General features: G+C 42.6%; 1 protein-coding gene across 1 annotated transcript in view; it reads right to left on the bottom strand.

The window, feature by feature from the left end:
* Positions 1-19,875, bottom strand: part of alk (ALK receptor tyrosine kinase) — a 738,611-nt gene that overhangs the window by 138,579 nt on the left and 580,157 nt on the right. Inside the window, exons 6-8 of the mRNA XM_052470437.1 lie at positions 13,130-13,261; positions 9,585-9,722; positions 4,139-4,242 (exon numbers count right to left, since the gene is read on the bottom strand). Coding sequence (XP_052326397.1) covers positions 4,139-4,242; positions 9,585-9,722; positions 13,130-13,261 — 374 coding nt within the window. The remainder of the gene's footprint in view (positions 1-4,138; positions 4,243-9,584; positions 9,723-13,129; positions 13,262-19,875) is intronic.

The following is a 19,875-nucleotide window of genomic DNA, read 5'->3' as shown; positions in this document are numbered from 1 at the left end:
GAACGGAGCATGCTTATCTAAAATGGTGAGGAAGTTACTTTTAAAGAATGACCACGCATCCTCAACTGACGGGATGAGGTCAATGTCCTTCCAGGATACCCGGGCCAGGTCGATTAGAAAGGCCTGCTCACAGAAGTGTTTTAAGGAGCGTTTGACAGTGATGAGGGGTGGTCGTTTGACTGCGGCTCCGTAGAGGATAAAGGCAATGAGGCAGTGATCGCTGAGATCCTCGTTGAAGACAGCGGAGGTGTATTTGGAGGGCCAGTTGGTCAGGATGACGTCTATGAGGGTGCCCTTGTTTACAGAGTTAGGGTTGTACCTGGTGGGTTCCTTGATCATTTGTGTGAGATTGAGGGCATCTAGCTTAGATTGTAGGACTGCCGGGGTGTTAAGCATATCCCAGTTTAGGTCACCTAACAGAACAAACTCTGAAGCTAGATGTGGGGCGATCAATTCACAAATGGTGTCCAGGGCACAGCTGGGAGCTGAGGGGGGTCGGTAGTAGCAGGCGGCAACAGTGAGAGACTTCTGGATTTCTGGAGAGAATCATTTTCAAAATTAGTAGTTCGAACTGTTTGGGTATGGACCTGGAAAGTATGACATTACTTTGCAGGCTATCTCTGCAGTAGACTGCAACTCCTTCCCCTTTGGCAGTTCTATCTTGACGGAAGATGTTATAGTTGGGTATGGAAATCTCTGAATTTTTGGTGGCCTTCCTGAGCCAGGATTCAGACACGGCAAGGACATCAGGGTTAGCAGAGTGTGCTAAAGCAGTGAGTAAAACAAACTTAGGTAGGAGGCTTCTGATGTTGACATGCATGAAACCAAGGCTTTTTCGATCACAGAAGTCAACAAATGAGGGTGCCTGGGGACATGCAGGGCCTGGGTTTACCTCCACATCACCCGCGGAACAGAGAAGGAGTAGTATGAGGGTGCGGCTAAAGGCTATCAAAACTGGTCGCCTAGAGCGTTGGGGACAAAGAATAAGAGGAGCAGGTTTCTGGGCATGGTAGAATATATTCAGGGCATAATGCGCAGACAGGGGTATGGTGGGGTGCGGGTACAGCGGAGGTAAGCCCAGGCACTGGGTAATGATGAGAGAGGTTGTATCTCTGGACATGCTGGTTGTAATGGGTGAGGTCACCGCATATGTGGGAGGTGGGACAAAGGAGGTATCAGGGGTATGAGGAGTGGGACTAGGTGCTCCATAGTGAACTAAAACAATGATAACTAACCTGAGCAACAGTATACAAGGCATATTGACATTTGAGAGAGACATACAGCGAGGCATACAGTAATCACAGGTGTTGAATTGGGAAAGCTAGCTAAAACAGTAGGTGAGATAACAACAGCTATTCAGCTAGCACAACAACAGCAGGTAAAATAGCGTTGACGAGGCAACGGGGCCGACAGATAAAACAAATAAGCAGAATGGAGTACCGTGATTAATGGACAGTCCAGCGTGCATCAGCTATGTAGCCAAGAGATCAGTGTCCAGGGGGCAGCGGTGGATGGGGCAGGGAAGCTGGACTGGCGAGTGTTATCCAGGTTAAAAAAAACTAACAATGACTAAATAGCTTGTAGCTAGTTAGCTGGTTAGCTTCTGGAGGTTCTTGAGTGTGTTCTAAAAATTAAAAATAATAGCGATTCCGTATCACATTGGGTGAGGCAGGTTTCCAGAAGGTATAAACAAATTAAAAATCGAAAAGAGATGAGTGTTTGGGACGCGGCGATTCAGACGGTTAGCAGGCATGTGCTAACAAGCTAACAGTTCGTAGGCCCAGTTCGTAGGCCCGGGCTAAACAAGGTAGCAGTTAGCGGACCGGAGCTAGACAAGGTAGCAGTTAGCAGGCCGAATTAGTGAAGATCCAGCTGAAAAATGTTCCGTTTGCGGTGGGAATCCGGGGATGAATCCGGGGATGAAAAATAAATAGGTCCGTTATGCTCTGGTTAGAGTCGCGTTGTTCGAACTGGTGAGAGCTTTCCGGGCTAAAGGTTAGCTGATGACCGGTTAGCTGATGACCGCTAGCATAGCTGGTGGTTAGCTGGCTAGCTTCAGTTGAGGGGTTCCGGTTCCGAAGTAAATATAAATACTTTAGGAAAAAAAGCTACATTGGGTGAGGCGGATTGCAGGAGAGTATTTGGAAGCTTAGGTTTGGTAAAATGTTTTTAAAGAGATATGCGAAGAAAAATATGTAAAAACGAAAAAGAATGATATATACAAGGGACACGACACGACAGGACGACCTACTGCTACGCCATCTTGGTCTCCATGAATGCTTTTCTGGTTTTTGTGAAAATGTTGCATGCTGAATGCCAGGCATAATCCTATGCTAGGCTATCAATACTGTTACACAAATGCTTGTTTTGCTATGGTTGAGAAGCATATTTTGAAAATCTGAGATGACAGTGTTGTTAACAAAAGGCTAAGCTTGAGAGCAAATAGATTTATTTAATTTCATTTGCGATTTTCATGAATAGTTAACGTTGCGTTATGCTAATGAGCTTGCGGATAGATTTACACAATCCCGGATACAGGTTTTTTTCGTAACTAAACGTGACGCAGAAAACGGAGCGATTTGTCCTAAACAAATAATCTTTCAGGAAAAACTGAACATTTGCTATCTAACTGAGAGTCTCCTCATTGAAAACATCCGAAGTTCTTCAAAGGTAAATTATTTTATTTGAATGCTTTTCTGGTTTTTGTGAAAATGTTGCCTGCTGAATGCTAACACTAAATGCTACGCTAGCTATCAATATTGTTACACAAATGCTTGTTTTGCTATGGTTGAGAAGCATATTTTGAAAATCTGAGATGACAGTGTTGTTAACAAAAGGCTAAGCTTGATTGATTTCATTTCATTTGCGATTTTCATGAATAGTTAACGTTGCGTTATGGTAATGGGCTTGAGGCTGTAGTCACGATCCCGGATCCGGGATGGCTCGACGCAAGAAGTTAAGTGTCCACAGACCATTCCCACCTTCTCAAAGTAGAAATATTATTTAATTCTCGCATTTTGAGGAATAGGAGTTTGGCCAAAAGAGGTGCTTTGTTCTCTTAGACTCTCTCAAAACTATGACCTGTGGTAAAGTTACACAGAGTGAAAGGGCTAAGTGAAGTTAAGACATTGATGCTGTCCTAACAAAAACACCTGACTAACCTCTAAATACAATATTAGCCAACTTGCCAGACAGACACCTATCAAGAGGCAGACTTTTAAAACCATAGCCATGGACTCAACCTGTCTCGACCTGACAACCTCTCTGACCAATAATGCATTTGAAATTCTCCATTATATATTTTTTGTCATCAGATTGACAGGCACGGCCTCTTATGTTTATTGATTGGGTTGACCTCGTGTCTGGAAATCCTATCCCTGGGAAATATCACTGACTTCTTATCTTGCTAAACCACCACTATCAGGGTTGGGATCAAACTTCTGTCAATTCAGGAAATACATTTTAAATTAATAAGTGAATAAATGTCCACTGCAGCTCCAGGTCAGTGTAAATGTGTGCGTGTGTGTGTGTGCGCGCGTCTGTCTGTCTGTGTTTTTAGGCAACTAGTTATATGAAAACAAAGTGCACCAATGTATTCAACTAGGACTTTTCAATCCATTAGATGAATTCATATCCTTAAATAAGGAGTGCTCTTCTTATTATATCTAAAAATGTATGTTTAGTCATTCAGCAATACTGCCATTATCAATAACTTAGTATTTCAAACCAGTTTCAAAAGAAACACAACTGTATTTTTCTTCACAGTGTGCCTGTTTGCTTCCAGATACTCCTCCCTTACATAATTTCTGTCCATTCATTCATGTTTTTGTTTGTTCTCTATGTGCTAATACACACTTTGCCTCTGTCCCACATTACACCCTATTCCCTACATAGGGCTCTGGTCTAAAGTAGTGCACTGTAAAGGAAATAAGGTGCCATTTGGGACACAGTCGGTGTGTAAGTCCGTTTGCTTAGACTTAGAAGACCATATCTGCACACAACAGGAAGGCTTTGTGTGTGTGTATGTGTGTGTGTCTTTCCTTCTGTTTGACTGTCTGTGAGTGTCTGCTGTGTATCTATCTGTGTGTGTGTGTGCATGTGTGTGTGTGTAGGAGAAAGAGCACTCCTTTGCTCTCACCTCACATGGAGAGTTCCGTAGGGGAGGAGGGAAGAGAGGGCTCCTGAGCAATGCGGACCCCTGCTGACCCTTGGACTGTCCTCCATCCACACTGAACATGGCACCTGGAAGACACACATCACACAAATAAATAACGACAGAAGATTGTACAAGCTTCTATGAAACATGTTGGGCATATTTTTTCATGTTTTACTTTAACCCCTGTTTCTCCCCAATTGGTAGTTACAGTCTTGTCCCATCGCTGCAACTCCCCAACGAACTTCGAAAAGGAGAACATCGAGAGCCAAGGATCTTCCGAAATACGACCCTGCCAAGCCACACTGCTTCTTGACACACTGCTTGCTTAACCTGGAAGCCAGCAACACCAATGTGTCAGCTTGCAGGCGCCCGGCCTGCTACAAAGAGTCGCTAGAGCGCAATGGGACAAGGAAATCCCGGCCTTCCAAACCCACCCATAACCTGGACAGCGCTGGGCCAATTGTGTGCCACCTCATGAGTCTCCCGGTCACGGCCGGCTGTGACACTGCCTGGGATCGAACCCGGGTCTATAGAGACGCCTCATTTATAATCCACATAATAATAAAAAATGTCCTGTTGCTGCAGGATTATTTTCCTGCTGTGAGAAACTGGGTCAAATTAAGATACAGGGTCTGTACACAAGTACAGGCTTCAGCATGCTTTAATTTTGGCTGGCCCTTAGCCGAACTCGACTAGCCGAAAATAATGAGAAAAAAAAGCGACAATAGTACAGTTTGTCCATTTTGAGACTCCATAGCCAGTATACACATTAATGGAAGATACATTTTTACGTTTTTGCTGAAGAGTTCTTAGTTGCACAATTTCACATTTAAGACATTTGGTGCAGGATTTTTCTATCAAAAAAATTGCATGAAAAGGAGTCGTCTCTCATTGAACGTCAATAAAGATTTAATTGACATTTCCGTACTGTTGACCAATCACTGACAAAGGGGCGTAAACTTAGGCTCCGAACCTAGGCTTGCCTCCAGAATAATGTGTGCCTGAACAGCCAAAAAAACCCTCACCAAAGTCTAAAACTAACTAAAACGTCACAGAATGTTGTCAATGCGCCACAGGTTTAGCAAGAGAGCGATAACTTCAATCAAATGTCATCTTCAATTACATTTTAGAGTCTACCAAACTGTTTCGGCTGGGAAGCATGCCAGGAAGTTACCCCCTTAAGGGGTAACAGAGTGATTTGGGATAGCTAGGGTTGGTGGACATGGCCCATATGATTGATAAACTCAGCAAAAAAAGAAACGTCCTCTCACTGTCAACAGTATTTATTTTCAGCAAACTTAAAATGTGTTAATATTTGCATGAACATAACAAGATTTAACAACTGAGACATAAACTGAACAAGTTCCACAGACATGTGACTAACAGAAATGGATTAATGTGTCCCTAAACAAAGGGGGGTGGGGGTCAAAATCAAAAGTAACAGTCAGTATCTGGTGGCCACCAGCTGCATTAAGTACTGCAGTTCATGGACTGCACCCAATTTGCCAGTTCTTGCTGTGAGATGTTATCCCACTCTTCCACCAAGGCACCTGCAAATTCCCGGACATTTCTGGCAGGGAATGGCACTATCCCTCACCCTCCGATCCAACAGCTCCCAGATGTGATCAATGGGATTGAGATCAATAAAATGAAAATTAATTACTTAAAAATCATACAATGTGATTTTCTGGATTTTTGTTTTAGATTCCGTCTCTCACAGTTGAAGTGTACCCATGATAAAAATTACAGACCTCTACATATTTTGTAAGTAGGAAAACCTGCAAAATCAAAATCAGCAGTGTATCACATACTTGTTCTCCCAACTGTATATATATATATATATATATATATATATATATATATATATATACAGTTGAAGGCGGAAGTTCACATACACATAGGTTGCAGTTATTAAAACTCGTTTTTCAACAACTCCACAAATTTATTGTTAAACTATAGTTTTGGCAAGTCGGTGAGGACATCTACTTTGTGCATGACACAAGTATTATTTCCAACAATTGTTTACAGGCAGATTATTTCACTTATAATTCACTGTATTACAATTCTAGTGGGTCAGAAATTGACATACACTAAGTTGACTATGCCTTTAAACAGCTTAGAAAACTCCAGTAAATGATGTCATGGTTTTAGAAGCTTCTGATAGGCTAATAGCCATCATTTGAGTCAATTGGAGGTGTACCTGTGAATGTATTTAAAGGTCTTTTTTGCCTGAAGATACCACGTTCATCTGTACAAACAATATTACGCAAGTATAAACACCATGGGACCACGCAGCCATCATACCACTCAGGAAGAAGCGTTCTGTCTCCTAGAGATGAACGCACTTTGGTTTGAAAAGTGCAAATCAATCCAAGAACAACGGCAAAGGACCTTGTGAAGATGCTGGAGGAAACAGGTACAAAAGTATCTATATCCACAGTAAAACGAGTCCTATATCGACATAACCTGAAAGGCCGCTCAGCAAGGAAGAAGCCACTGCTCCAAAACCACCATAAAAAAGGCAGATTACGGTTTGCATACTTTTTGGAGAAATGTCCTTTGGTCTGATGAAACAAAACAATTACTGTTTGGCCATAATAACAATCGTTATGTTTGGAGGAAGTACACCATCCCAACCGTGAAGCGCGGGGGTGGCAGCATCATGTTGTGGGGGTGCTTTGCTGCAGGATGGACCGGTGCACTTCACAAAATAGATAGCTTCATGAGGTAGGAAAATTATGTGGATATATTGAAGCAACATCTCAAGGCATCAGTCAGGAAGTTAATGCTTGGTCGCAAATGGGTCTTCCAAATGGACAATGACCCCAAGCATACTTCCAAAGTTGTGTCAAAGTTGTGGCTTGAGGACAACAGATTCAAGGTATTGGAGTGTCCATCACAAAGCCCATCACAAAATTTGTGAGCAGAACTGAAAAAGCATGTGCGAGCAAGGAGGCCTACAAACCTGACTCAGTTACACAAGCTCTGTCAGAAGGAATGGGCCAAAATTCAGCCAAACAATTGTGGGAAGCTTGTGGGAGGCTACTTGAAACGTTTGACCCAAGTTAAACAATTAATTGAGTGTATGTAATCTTCTGACCCACTGGGAATGTCATGAAAGAAATAAAAGCTGAAACAAATCATTCTCTCTACTATTATTCTGACATTTCACATTCTTAAAATAAAGTGGTGATCCTAATTGACCTAAAACAGGGAATTTTTACTCGGATTAAATGTCAGGAATTGTGAAAAACGGAGTTTAAATGTATTAGGCTAAGGTGTATGCAAAATATATATATATATATATACAGTGGGGCAAAAAAGTATTTAGTCAGCCACCAATTGTGCAAGTTCTCACACTTAAAAATATGAGAGAGGCCTGTAATTTCCATCATAGGTACACTTCATATATGACAGACAAAATGAGAAAAAAATCCAGAAAATCACATGGTAGGATTTTTAATGAATTTATTTGCAAATCATTTTGGAAAATAAGTATTTGGTCACTGTGGCAAAGAAGGGGGTCGAGTGATAAGTGGCAGATATGTGAGAGCAGAACTAATAAACGGGCTCTGCCCGATCACTAAAATGGCCACCCCTGTCAGAACTACAGATCACAAAATGGCCGACCGCCAAAACTACAAGTCCCAGAAGCAAGGGGAACCATCAGAAGGTGGAGCTGACTCACAGATAAAGGGTCAAGAAAAACCAGGAAGAGGAAGAGAGAGTGCTGGAAGGAGCTATGAACAATAGAGAAAGAGACTATAGAGATTGGCTGGATTTACCGTGTATGAGCTGGATTGTTTTGGACTTACCTGTTGGCGTTTGGACCTGGACCTACCGAGAACCCGATTCGTGTACCGAACCCTGCTATCCTTGACCTCGCCTACGGCCTGGCTGGACCAGGACGGAGAAGCAAACACACAGGTACTGTCCTGTTCGAAAGAACTCTCATTCTTGGGTGATTTGGTGACAGTTTACCACCTAGTTTGTGACAAACGCTCATAACATTGAAGAGGTTTGAACTTGTTATCAGTAGAAAAAGACACCTGTCCGCAACCTCAAACAGTCACACTCCAAATTCCACTATGGCCAAGACCAAAGAGCTGTCAAAGGACACCAGAAACAAAATTGTAGACCTGCACCAGGCTGGGAAGACTGAATCTGCAATAGGTAAGCAACTTGGTTTGAAGAAATCAACTGTGGGAGCAATTATTAGGAAATGGAAGACATACAAGACCACTGATAATCCTCCTCGATCTGGGGCTCCACGCAAGATCTCACTCCGTGGGGTCAAAATGATCACAAGAACGGTGAGCAAAAATCCCAGAACCACAAGGGGGGACCGAGTGAATGACCTGCAGAGAGCTGGGACCAAAGTAACAAAACCTACCATCAGTAACACACTAAGCCGCCAGGGATTCAAATCCTGCAGTGCCATCCTTAAGCCAGTACATGTCATAAGGTGAATGCACCAATTTGTAAGTCGCTCTGGATAAGAGCGTCTGCTAAATGACTTAAATGTAAATGTCCAGGCCCGTCTGAAGTTTGCAAGAGAGCATTTGGATGATCCAGAAGAAGATTGGGAGAATGTCATATGGTCAGATGAAACCAAAATATAACTTTTTGGTAAAAACTCAACTCGTCGTGTTTGGAGGACAAAGAATGCTGAATTGCATCCAAAGAACACCATACCTACTGTGAAGCATGGGGGTGGAAACATCATGCTTTGGGGCTGTTTTTCTGCAAAGGGACCAGGACGACTGATCCGTGTAAAGGAAAGAATGAATGGGGACATGTATCGTGAGATTTTGAGTGAAAACCTCCTTCCATCAGCAAGGACATTGAAGATGAAACGTGGCTGGGTCTTTCAGCATGACAATGATCCCAAACACACCGCCCAGGCAACGAAGGAGTGGCTTCATAAGAAGCATTTCAAGGTCCTGGAGTGGCCTAGCCAGTCTCCAGATCTCAACCCCATAGAAAATATAGGGAGTTGAAAGTCCGTGTTGCCCTGCAACAGCCCCAAAACATCACCGCTCTAGAGGAGATCTGCATGGAGGAATGGGCCAAAATACCAGCAACAGTTTGTGAAAACCTTGTGAAAACTTACAGAAAACGTTTGACCTCTGTCATTGCCAACAAAGGGTATATAACAAAGTCTTGAGATACACTTTTGTTATTGACCAAATACTTATTTTCCACCATAATCTGCAAATAAATTCATTAAAAATCCTACAATTTGATTTTCTTTTTTTTTCTCATTTTGTCTGTCATAGTTGAAGTGTACCTTTGATGAAAATTACAGGCCTCTCTCATCTTTTTAAGTGGGAGAACTTGCACAATTGGTGGCTGTCTAAATACTTTTTTGCCCCACTGTATATATATTTAAGTGAAGACATGTCTTTAAAAAGCACTGATGATTCACCTGAGGATGATGGACAGCTAGGCCGCACCTTCTTTGGAATGGTGCGAACACGCCTCCAGGAGGATCCCTTGGCTGCAATTGGCTGCCATCCGCACTCACCGTCCTCGAAGGAGCAATAGCTGCCATTGAGAAACTGACCTGAAATTGAGAGATAGCGGTAGAGAGAGAAGAGAGTGAGTAGCCTCAAACGAGCTGTAACTGCAGATAAATTGACCTAGGAGAGAAAGAGCAAGAGAGTGGGGAGCCATCCAAACAACTTGCTTGTACAAGTCTGAAAGACATGAAGATAATTAGACCTCTGAGTTAGAGAGGAAAATCAGAGATATCAAAATAAGGGAAAAAAAGGGGAGGGTATTCAAGCCTGCTGCGAATGGGGGTGTCTGTACTGTATACAGTATTTAACTGCCTAAAAGTCACTTCATAGGGGGTAGGTAGTTGTCCAAGCCTTCTAGTAGGACCATTAGACATGTTTCACATAGAATTTGCCAAGTTATCTCAGCAAGGATGCATGCTGCTAACCAGTGGTGATTTTAGCATGTAAATCTTGGTGGGTCAAAAAAATTACATCGGGATGCATGCCAGCACAGCCACTACACAACACAACACAACACAACACAACACAACACAACACAACACAACACTAAACACTACATGAATTGCACTATAACGGTGACAAATGGTGCCCACAAACTGTTAGGGCCTACATAAAGCTGTCCTAACAGCAAAGACCCAGCAGCAGTCTCAACATCTTACCACTGGTACACCTGGCTATCAGCAAAGCCTTATCAGGCAGCGAAACAGTTCATTCAGGCTCATTTACTGCCTTTAAAAAAATATATAGCTGACATGGCTGACTTGCTTAAACAAATGACAATTGGGATGTACAAACTATGGCATAAGGGGACGACAAGCGGATAAGAGGCAATCCCTCATTAATGAGCGAGCAAGGATGACGTAGTCAATATAACTATTTGTTCAGCACTTTTGAAATGTGCAGCGAACATGGGCCATTCAGTTCAAGTCAGAACTGTAGGATAAATAAAGGGGACATATAAGCAGACAATGAAAGCTCTTATATTTCATGATTACACTTCTCTAAAACAGGTCATAGGCTCCATGTGCACTACCAAGTCAGAACAGTAGGCAAAATTAAGAGGAGAAAATAGACCAAATAATTAGGCCAGTGATTGCTTTACAATGCTTGCACTTAGCCGCTTATTCCATCCAAACCACTCAAACCACATTGTTGAATTTGCGATTTCCAACTTGTTGTGTTTATGTTTATGTCCAATGGCTGATGAGCACCAATATATTTCATCAATAGTTTTTCTTCATGATTTCTCTTTGTATGACAAGGATTGACCCTGCTGGTCCTCTATGAACATCTTTAAGAACAATCTGGCCTTATATGGCCATGTACTCTTATAATCTCCACCCGGCGTGGCCAATAGAGGACTGGCCTCCCCTCATAGCCTGGTTCCTCTTTAAGTTTCTTCCTAGGTTCCTACCTTTCTACATCTGCATTGCTTGATGTGTGGGTTTTATTCTGGGTTTCTGTATAGCACTTTGTGACATCTGCTGATTTAAAATGGGCTTTATAAATACATTTGATTGATTGAATTTGACCAGCAGAGACTTTGATCCTCTAACCGGGGTGGATGTGTAAAAGAAAAATCTGGGGGGGACATCCACCCCCACCCTACGCCACCTTCTTCCATCCTCAATGTCAATGTCAGATATTTGATGACATCATGACTTGAGCTGAGCTAGATTCTACTTTTCTTCTTCTCCCTTTTCCAGTCAATGAGTTTTGGCAACATGCGTTGTCGTGCTTAATTAGATTAAAGGAAAAGATAAATCATGGCTGGATCACATTGAATAGGTTATGTCGAAGGGTAAGACAGTGTGCTTTGGTACTCAGAGTCGCGAATATCCCATGGCGGGTAGGATGACGCAATTGCAGGGCACAGCTGTAAGTGACTGAAGGGGAGGGAGGGAGGGAGAAAAGAGAGAGTGGACAGAGAGACATGGGAGAGAGAGGGTGGGGGGAGAGAGAAAGATAGAAAGGGAGGGAGAAATGGGAAAGAGAGAGCGAGTGAGTGACAGAGAAAGAGGGAGGAAAGAAGAAGAGAGAGTGAGAGAAAAGATCATGGGCAGGGTGAGGAGAGTAAATTGAGAGAAATACAAAAAACACATGAATCACTGGTAATAGTGCTTAATGGAAAATAAAAAAGTGAAGTAATTCCGTCTCAGATCTCACAGATTGAGAGCGAGAGGGAGAGCGAGAGACAGAAAGACAGAGAAGAGAGCTCTAGGTTCCCAACACAGTTTAATCAGCCTTTATGACCTTACTATCATGTTGCAATCATCAGGAAATGGGCTGGTGATCCATTGCTTTTACAAAAGTAGAGTAATATAATTTGGTACTTTCTCTTTCATGTTTTGGTTTTACCCACTTCTCATGTCAAATACAGTCAATCCAATAAATGAGATCAATGATGTAACTAGTGTTATCGTAACCATGGACAAATAACTACTCCACATTTGACAAGGTTGAATGGCATTATTCGCAGATAAGATACAGCAGAGCATTTGCCACAAAGCGTGAGCAAACATTTGATATTGGATGTGTGTTGGATGCGTAACGAGCGTCCTAATCATGTTATGAACACCTCTCAAGTCACTCCCTGTAGAAAGACCATGGCATCATGAATTCCAGTGAATATGAGGCTGTGCAACCTCTGGTTGTTACACATACAGATTTCCATGCATTTCATGTTTTAAGTGGTGCTTAATTCAATTAATTATACTCAGAATCCCTCTCTCTGGGGCATCTCCAACACACAGCACATTCAAATGTACACTACCTACTTTATTAGCACGCACGTAGTGTCATTAGCAGGGGAAAAGCCTCTTATCTCGCTAGCCCCCCCAGTTTGTCAACCTATAAGCACAGGGGAGCAGCCATCATGCTAATAAGTGGCACACAGGAGGCTAATCATGCACTGTGGGGGCATGTTCTTAAGTCAGCTTCATATGTATGTGCATGGAAGGTAAGTCATTTAGTATAAATTAACATTCTGTATGCTTTTCCGGAATTCACTTCAAATGTATTTCCAGAGATATGTGTATCGACACACATGCAATTATATATGTATAAATGAAAAACTACACACACACACGCATCATGTACCTAATTATTTTTTGGGAGCATTGATGGCCAAATTCAATTGCTTTGAAGTAATCATGCCTTAAAGAACTACTATCTTCTATATTTTCAGTGTACACCGTAAAAAAACTGAGGACTGTGCATTTCAATGGGCACGACGACCTTGCACACAAACATATCCAGCTACACACACATACAAAAATATCCAGGGCTCGGGGACTTTCTAACCCAACTTTGGCAGAACAACTATTCCTGACCCTTGAGATAACGAATGTGTACTAGAATCAAAAATTACTACCACCGGAAACGTCAAGGGTGAGAAGCACTAGTGAAGCATGGCAGAGGCATGGGATACAAGTAGATAGGCTCTACTCACGGCACATGTTCCCTTCATCGTCGCCGAGCGGGCAGTCCATCTTGAAGTCACACAGCTGTCCAAGAGGGACCCCTGGGCCCTGGTTACAGTGGTACTGGCCCTGGAGGGTGATGTTGTGGATTGGGTAGGGATCTGGAGAGAAGCAAAGAGAGAGATATAAACATATCTGTCAACAGAGGGCAATGAATCATCATCAGAATGACATGATTGAGGCTTTAGGGTGTCTTAAAATGGACACGTATGCCAAACTGGTATTATGTAGGGGAGAGTTGGGTAAGACATTTTCTTTGAGAGACGCAGAGTAGGTGAAAGGATGATCTCCGTCTGTGTACTTCCCACCGTGAACCAGGGAGGAGGAGGTGTGATGGTGTGGGGGTGATTTGCTGGTGACACTGTTAGTGATTTATTTAGAATTCAAGGCACACTTAACCAACAAGGCTACCACAGCATTCTGCAGCGATACACCATCCCACCTGGTTTGCACTTAGTGGGTCTTAACGCAAGAGCACAAAAAAGAGCTTCGAGGACACCTCACCCTGGGTGAACTTGATGGAAGATTTGGGTTTAGATGATCCATAGACACAGCCACCAGAAGCACTGCCACCTCACGACACAGCCACCCAAAGCACTGCAACTAGCAACTAGCACTGAAGTGCAACTCGCACTTCAGTGCGAAGATGCGCCGCTTTAAAAATAGAATTCAGAGCATGGGTTGACTTGGTCCTGAAGAAAGAGTATATAAGAAGCATGCTTTCAATGGAAAGGCATGATAGTGCTACTTGACTTATCACTGACAGACAGCTCGTGATACTTCAACTATCATCAACCTAAAAGGTAATATCTGACTTTCATACCCTAGAACAATTGTATCTCTTGACTTCTGATTTCTGAACGAGACATACTGAGACAACTAACCAATATACTCCTCGTGCTGAATACATCCCACCTCCTAACCGGAGTGGATAAATAGCATCAGTGGTGTTACAAAGGGTCTTGATCTCGAACCGTTCTCTTCACTAATCTGTAAATCATAGTACAACTTCTAGTAGGAGAAACAGATACTGAGTGATTGGATAAGCCTCTAGAGCAATTGTGATTGGAAGAACATACTCTTTGGGGACCAACCAGGTCAACCTGTGCTAAGGTAATTAACCGCTTGTTGTAATACATATATAAGGCATTAATAGTAGTAAGTGTTTTGATGATGTTTGATGTTATAGATTAAGGACCAGAAAGAAACTGTAATAACGTATACAACTGTGTGAACTGCAAACATTGAATAAAAAGTAGAAACTAGACCCAAAACCCTAGGGGAGAGAACACCTCTGACACTCCCAATCTAGGGAAACAAGTCTAGTTTCTGCACTAAAGACAATATAATGGTTTGGACAGAATAATCATTTTATTGTAACAGGTACATTTAACATTTACATTTAAGTCATTTAGCAGACGCTCTTATCCAGAGCGACTTACAAATTGGTGCATTCACCTTATGACATCCAGTGGAACAGCCACTTTACAATAGTGCATCTAAATCTTTTAAGGGGGTGAGAAGGATTACTTTATCCTATCCTAGGTATTCCTTAAAGAGGTGGGGTTTCAGGTGTCTCCGGAAGGTGGTGATTGACTCCGCTGTTCTGGCGTCGTGAGGGAGTTTGTTCCACCATTGGGGGGCCAGAGCAGCGAACAGTTTTGACTGGGCTGAGCGGGAACTGTACTTCCTCAGTGGTAGGGAGGCGAGCAGGCCAGAGGTGGATGAACGCAGTGCCCTTGTTTGGGTGTAGGGCCTGATCAGAGCCTGGAGGTACTGAGGTGCCGTTCCCCTCACAGCTCCGTAGGCAAGCACCATGGTCTTGTAGCGGATGCGAGCTTCAACTGGAAGCCAGTGGAGAGAGCGAAGGAGCGGGGTGACGTGAGAGAACTTGAGAAGGTTGAACACCAGACGGGCTGCGGCGTTCTGGATGAGTTGTAGGGGTTTAATGGCACAGGCAGGGAGCCCAGCCAACAGCGAGTTGCAGTAATCCAGACGGGAGATGACAAGTGCCTGGATTAGGACCTGCGCCGCTTCCTGTGTGAGGCAGGGTCGTACTCTGCGGATGTTGTAGAGCATGAACCTACAGGAACGGGCCACCGCCTTGGTATTCTCTATATTAATATTGAAGTACTATTAGTCGACGGACATAGACTGTAAATCCTAACCAAGTTATAGATTACGTGAGTCTAGATATAAGAGCATACAAAGGGAAAGTAAAGCAAGCGGTACTCTAAGTCTGAATGATATTATCTAAGATCCCGAAACCAGCCTAACTGCATCACATAAGGCTAATCTCTGAATAAAAGGGCAGGATACATAACCAGGTCAGTCCGGCGGACCTGTGAGTCACCTGTTAGCCGGGTGACATAAGAACGTGAGTGAGACGACTTGTATCACTCTCGACGGGGGTACCTTAACGGACCTATAGCAAAATCCCCTACCGCGACAGACTATCATTTGTTTTTAAACAGGACAATGACCCAACACACCTCCAGGCTGTGTAACGGCTATTTGATCAAGAAGGAGAGTGATGGACTGCTGCATCAGATGACCTGGCGTCCACAATCACCCCAACCTCAACCCAGTTGACATGGTTTGGGATGAGTTTGACCGCAGAGGGAAGGAAAAGAAGCCAACAAGTGCTCAGAATGTGGTAACTCCTTCAAGACTGCTGGAAAAGCATTCCAGGTGAAGCTGCTTGAGAAAATCCTAAGAGTGTGCAAAGCTGTCATCTAGGAAAAGGGTGGCTACTTTGAAGAATCTCAAATATAAAATATATTTAGACTTGTTTAACATTTTTGTTGGTTACTACATGATTCCATATAAGTTATTTCATCATTTTGATGTCTTAACTATTATTTTACAATGTAGAAAATAGTAAAAATAAAGAAAAACCCTTGAATGAGTAGGTGACCAAACTTCTGACTGTTACACAACATCCTGAAATATACTATATCCCTAGACATGATCAGAATTCATGTAAACATTAGTTTCAAAATATATAGGATAAGTTGAGCGACAGGACAGTAAGTTGTCGCCTACACATTTCTCTACTGAATGAAATATTACCATGTCTATCTTTATTTCCCAAACACAATTCAACTCAATAACAATTTTGCATCCGTTAACAGTCTTAACACCAAACATACACTTTCTACTTTTTTAAACACTTTTAACACAGGCCCTGTTTTTACTTCATATCCCAGTGATAATAACTTACATTACGCCTGGAAAGAATACTTCAATTTGCTCAACTTGCCATTGACTCAACCATTGAATGCTGAAGACACATTTCGGTTGAGTGCATTCACTTGTGCAACTGACGAGGTATCCCCTTTCCTTTCCCATTCCCCATGGCCATTGGTTCAACTTACCCCAAGGCAAACATTTTTACAATAATAGACCACACAGCTACAAGGAGTCACTTTCGTGCTAGGTTTACGACCACATATCGAAGCTTTTTGAGACCCCGACTTAAGTACAATCTTAAACAGATCTACCTTGGTTTAGATATAAGCATCATGAAACCTCTAACGCACATGTGTCAAACTCTTCCATGGAAGGCCGAGTGTCTGCAGGTTTTCACTCCTCCTTTGTACTTGATTGATGAATTAAGGTCACTAATTAGTAAAGAACTCCCCTCACCTGGTTGTCTAGGTCTTATTTGAAAGGGAAAATAAAACCCACAGACACTAGGCCCTCCATGGAATGAGTTTGACAGCCCTGCTCAAACACAATAAATTCATTTGAAAATCCATTATTTGGACCTAACTTGCTTACCACTTTTTCTGTGTGGTTTCTTCAATCACAGACTTCATGAAATGATGACCTCTTCCTAAATATTTGTTCAAATGATTGATTTTGGGTTTCCTAGAAATAAGGGTGGCTCAACTGACCCCACTCTCCCCTACCATTTACAACAAAAAGTATACATTGTAAACATATACACACACATGTACTTTATATACATATGATATGCTACCATGTTGTGAAACTGGGAGGGATCTGAACAAAAATATAAACGCAACACGCAACAATTTCAACGATGTTACATAAGGAAATCAGCCAATTGAAATACACTGCTCAAAAAAAAGGGAACACAAAAATAACACATCCTAGATCTGAATGAAATATTCTTATGTTGAATGTGCTGACAACAAAATCACACAAAAATGATCAATGGAAATCAAATGTATCAACCCATGGAGGTCTGGATTTGGAGTCACACTCAAAATTAACGTGGAAAACCACACTACAGGCTGATCCAACTTTGATGTAATGTCCTTAAAACAAGTAAAAATGAGGCTCAGTTGTGTGTGTCCTCCACGTGCCTGTATGACTTCCCTACAACGCTTGTCTATTCCATTTACACAACAGCATGTGAAATTTATTGTCAATCAGTGTTGCTTCTTAAGTGGACAGTTTGATTTCATAGAAGTGTGATTGACTTGGAGTTACATTGTGTTGTTTAATTGTTCCCTTTATTTTTTTGAGCAGTGTACATACATTTGGCAGTAATTTATGGACTTCACATGATTGGAAATACAGATGCTCACAGATACCTTAAAAAAAGGTAGATCAGAAAACTAGTCAGTATCTGGTGACCACCATTTGCAGCGCCACACATCTCCTTCATATAGAATTGATCAGGCTGTTGATTGTGGTCTGTGGAATATTGTCCCACTCCATCTTGTGGATGGAATTGCAGAATCTCCACATGAGACCTGGACAGAGTCTTAGGACAAAGTCAGGGAAATGATCTCGGAGGAACTGAAGATGGACCACAGGAAGATTGAGGTGGAGCGCGCCCACAGGACTGGAAATCCCACTACCGGCCCAGGTGACAGTCCCAGGTCGATGGTGGTCAAATTGCTGAGGTTAAAGGACAAGGTACCTGTTCTGGAAAGAGCCAAGAACTTGAGAGGAACATACATTATCTTAAACGAGGACTATTTTAAAGCTATGCGCAAGAAGAGGAAAGAACTTATCCCAGCTATGAAAGCTACCAGAGCATTTGGGGACATTGTCCACCTTCCCTCCCAAAAGCCTGGGATGGATGAGAGAGCCAGGCCTATGTGTTCCTTGGCTTGGCTCTCTCATACCTTTTCCACATGATGTATATCTCCAATAAACTACCTAGGAAAGGGCTGAAAATTCCCATACTAATATTCACGTCATGATCAAAAGTATGTGGACACATGCTCATCGAACATCTCATTCCAAAATCATGGGCATTAATATGGAGTTGGTCCCCATTTGCCGCTATAACAGCTTCCACTCTTCTGGGAAGGCTTTCCACTAGATGTTGGAACATTGCTGAGGGGACTTGCTTCCATTCAGCCACAAGAGCATTAGTGAGGTCAGGCGAATAGTCCTGGCTCACAGTCTGTGCTCTAAATCATCCCAAATGTGTTCGATAGGGTTGAGGTCAGGGCTCAGTGAAGGCTAATCAAGCTCCTCCACATTGATCTCGACAAACTATTCATGTACTAACCCCGCTTTGTGAACACGGGCATTGTCATGCTGAAACATAAAAGGGACTTGCCCAAACAATTGCCACAAAGTTGGGAACACGCAATCATCTAGAATGGCATTGTATGTTGAAACGTTAAGATTTCCATTCAGTGGAACTAAGTGGTCTAGCCCAAACCATAAAAACTGCCCCAGACTATTATTCCTCCTCCGCCATACTTTACAGTTGGCACTATGCATTGGGGCAGGTAGCGTTCTCCTGGTATCCGCCAAACCAAGATTCGTCCGTCGGAATGTCAGATGGTGAAGCGTGACTCATCACTCCAGAGAACGTGTTTCCACTGCTCTAGAGACCAATGTCAGCAAGCTTTACACCACTCCAGCCAACACTTGGCATTGCGCATGGTGATCTTAGGCTTGTGCGAGGATACTCAGCCATGGAAACCCATTTCATGAAGCTTTGAACAGTTGAACAGTTCTTGTGCTAAGTGTTGTAACCGAGGACAGACGATTGTTATGCGCTACGTGCTTCAGCACTCAGTGGGCCTGTTCTGTGAGCTTGTGTGGCCTACCACTTCGCAGCTGAACCTTTGTTGCTCCTAGACATTTCCACTTCACATTAACCGTTGATCGGGGCAGATCGAGCAGGGCAGACATTTGACAAACTGACTTCTTGTAAAGGTGGCATTCTATGTCACTGAGTTCTTCCGTGAGGCCATTCTACTGCCAATGTTTGTCTATGGAGATTGGATGGCAGTGTGCTCAATTGTATATATCTGTCAGCAACGTTTGTGGATGAAACAGCAGAATCCACTAATTTGAAAGGGTGTCCACATACTTTTCTTTATATATAGTGTATCCTGATGCCTAGTCACCTTACCTCTATACATATCTACCCCTACCATTTCAGTATCCCTTCACATTGTAAATATGGTAATGGTACTGACTCTGGAACTGACCCTTTATATAACTTACTTCCTTCTGTTCTTCTTATTTCTATTCCCTGTGTTTTTGTTAAACTCTACTTTATTTTATAGTATCATATTTTTACTACTGGTATTGCTTACTGCATTGTACTGCAAAGAGCTGGCAAATGAAAAGCATTTCACTGTACTTGTGCACGTGACAATACAACTTTAATATAAATACTCTAACAATATTAAGGCTGGTTTGCCCCCTAGGGCCACCGTACAATATGAAAACAGGATATGAATCACTCTTTCTCATACCGTCTCAAGGT

Source organism: Oncorhynchus keta, chromosome 2, assembly GCF_023373465.1.
Source record: "Oncorhynchus keta strain PuntledgeMale-10-30-2019 chromosome 2, Oket_V2, whole genome shotgun sequence".
NCBI classification, from domain to species: Eukaryota; Metazoa; Chordata; class Actinopteri; order Salmoniformes; family Salmonidae; genus Oncorhynchus; species Oncorhynchus keta.
Note: the sequence above shows the minus strand (reverse complement) of the source record. Positions and strands in the feature narration are given on the sequence as shown.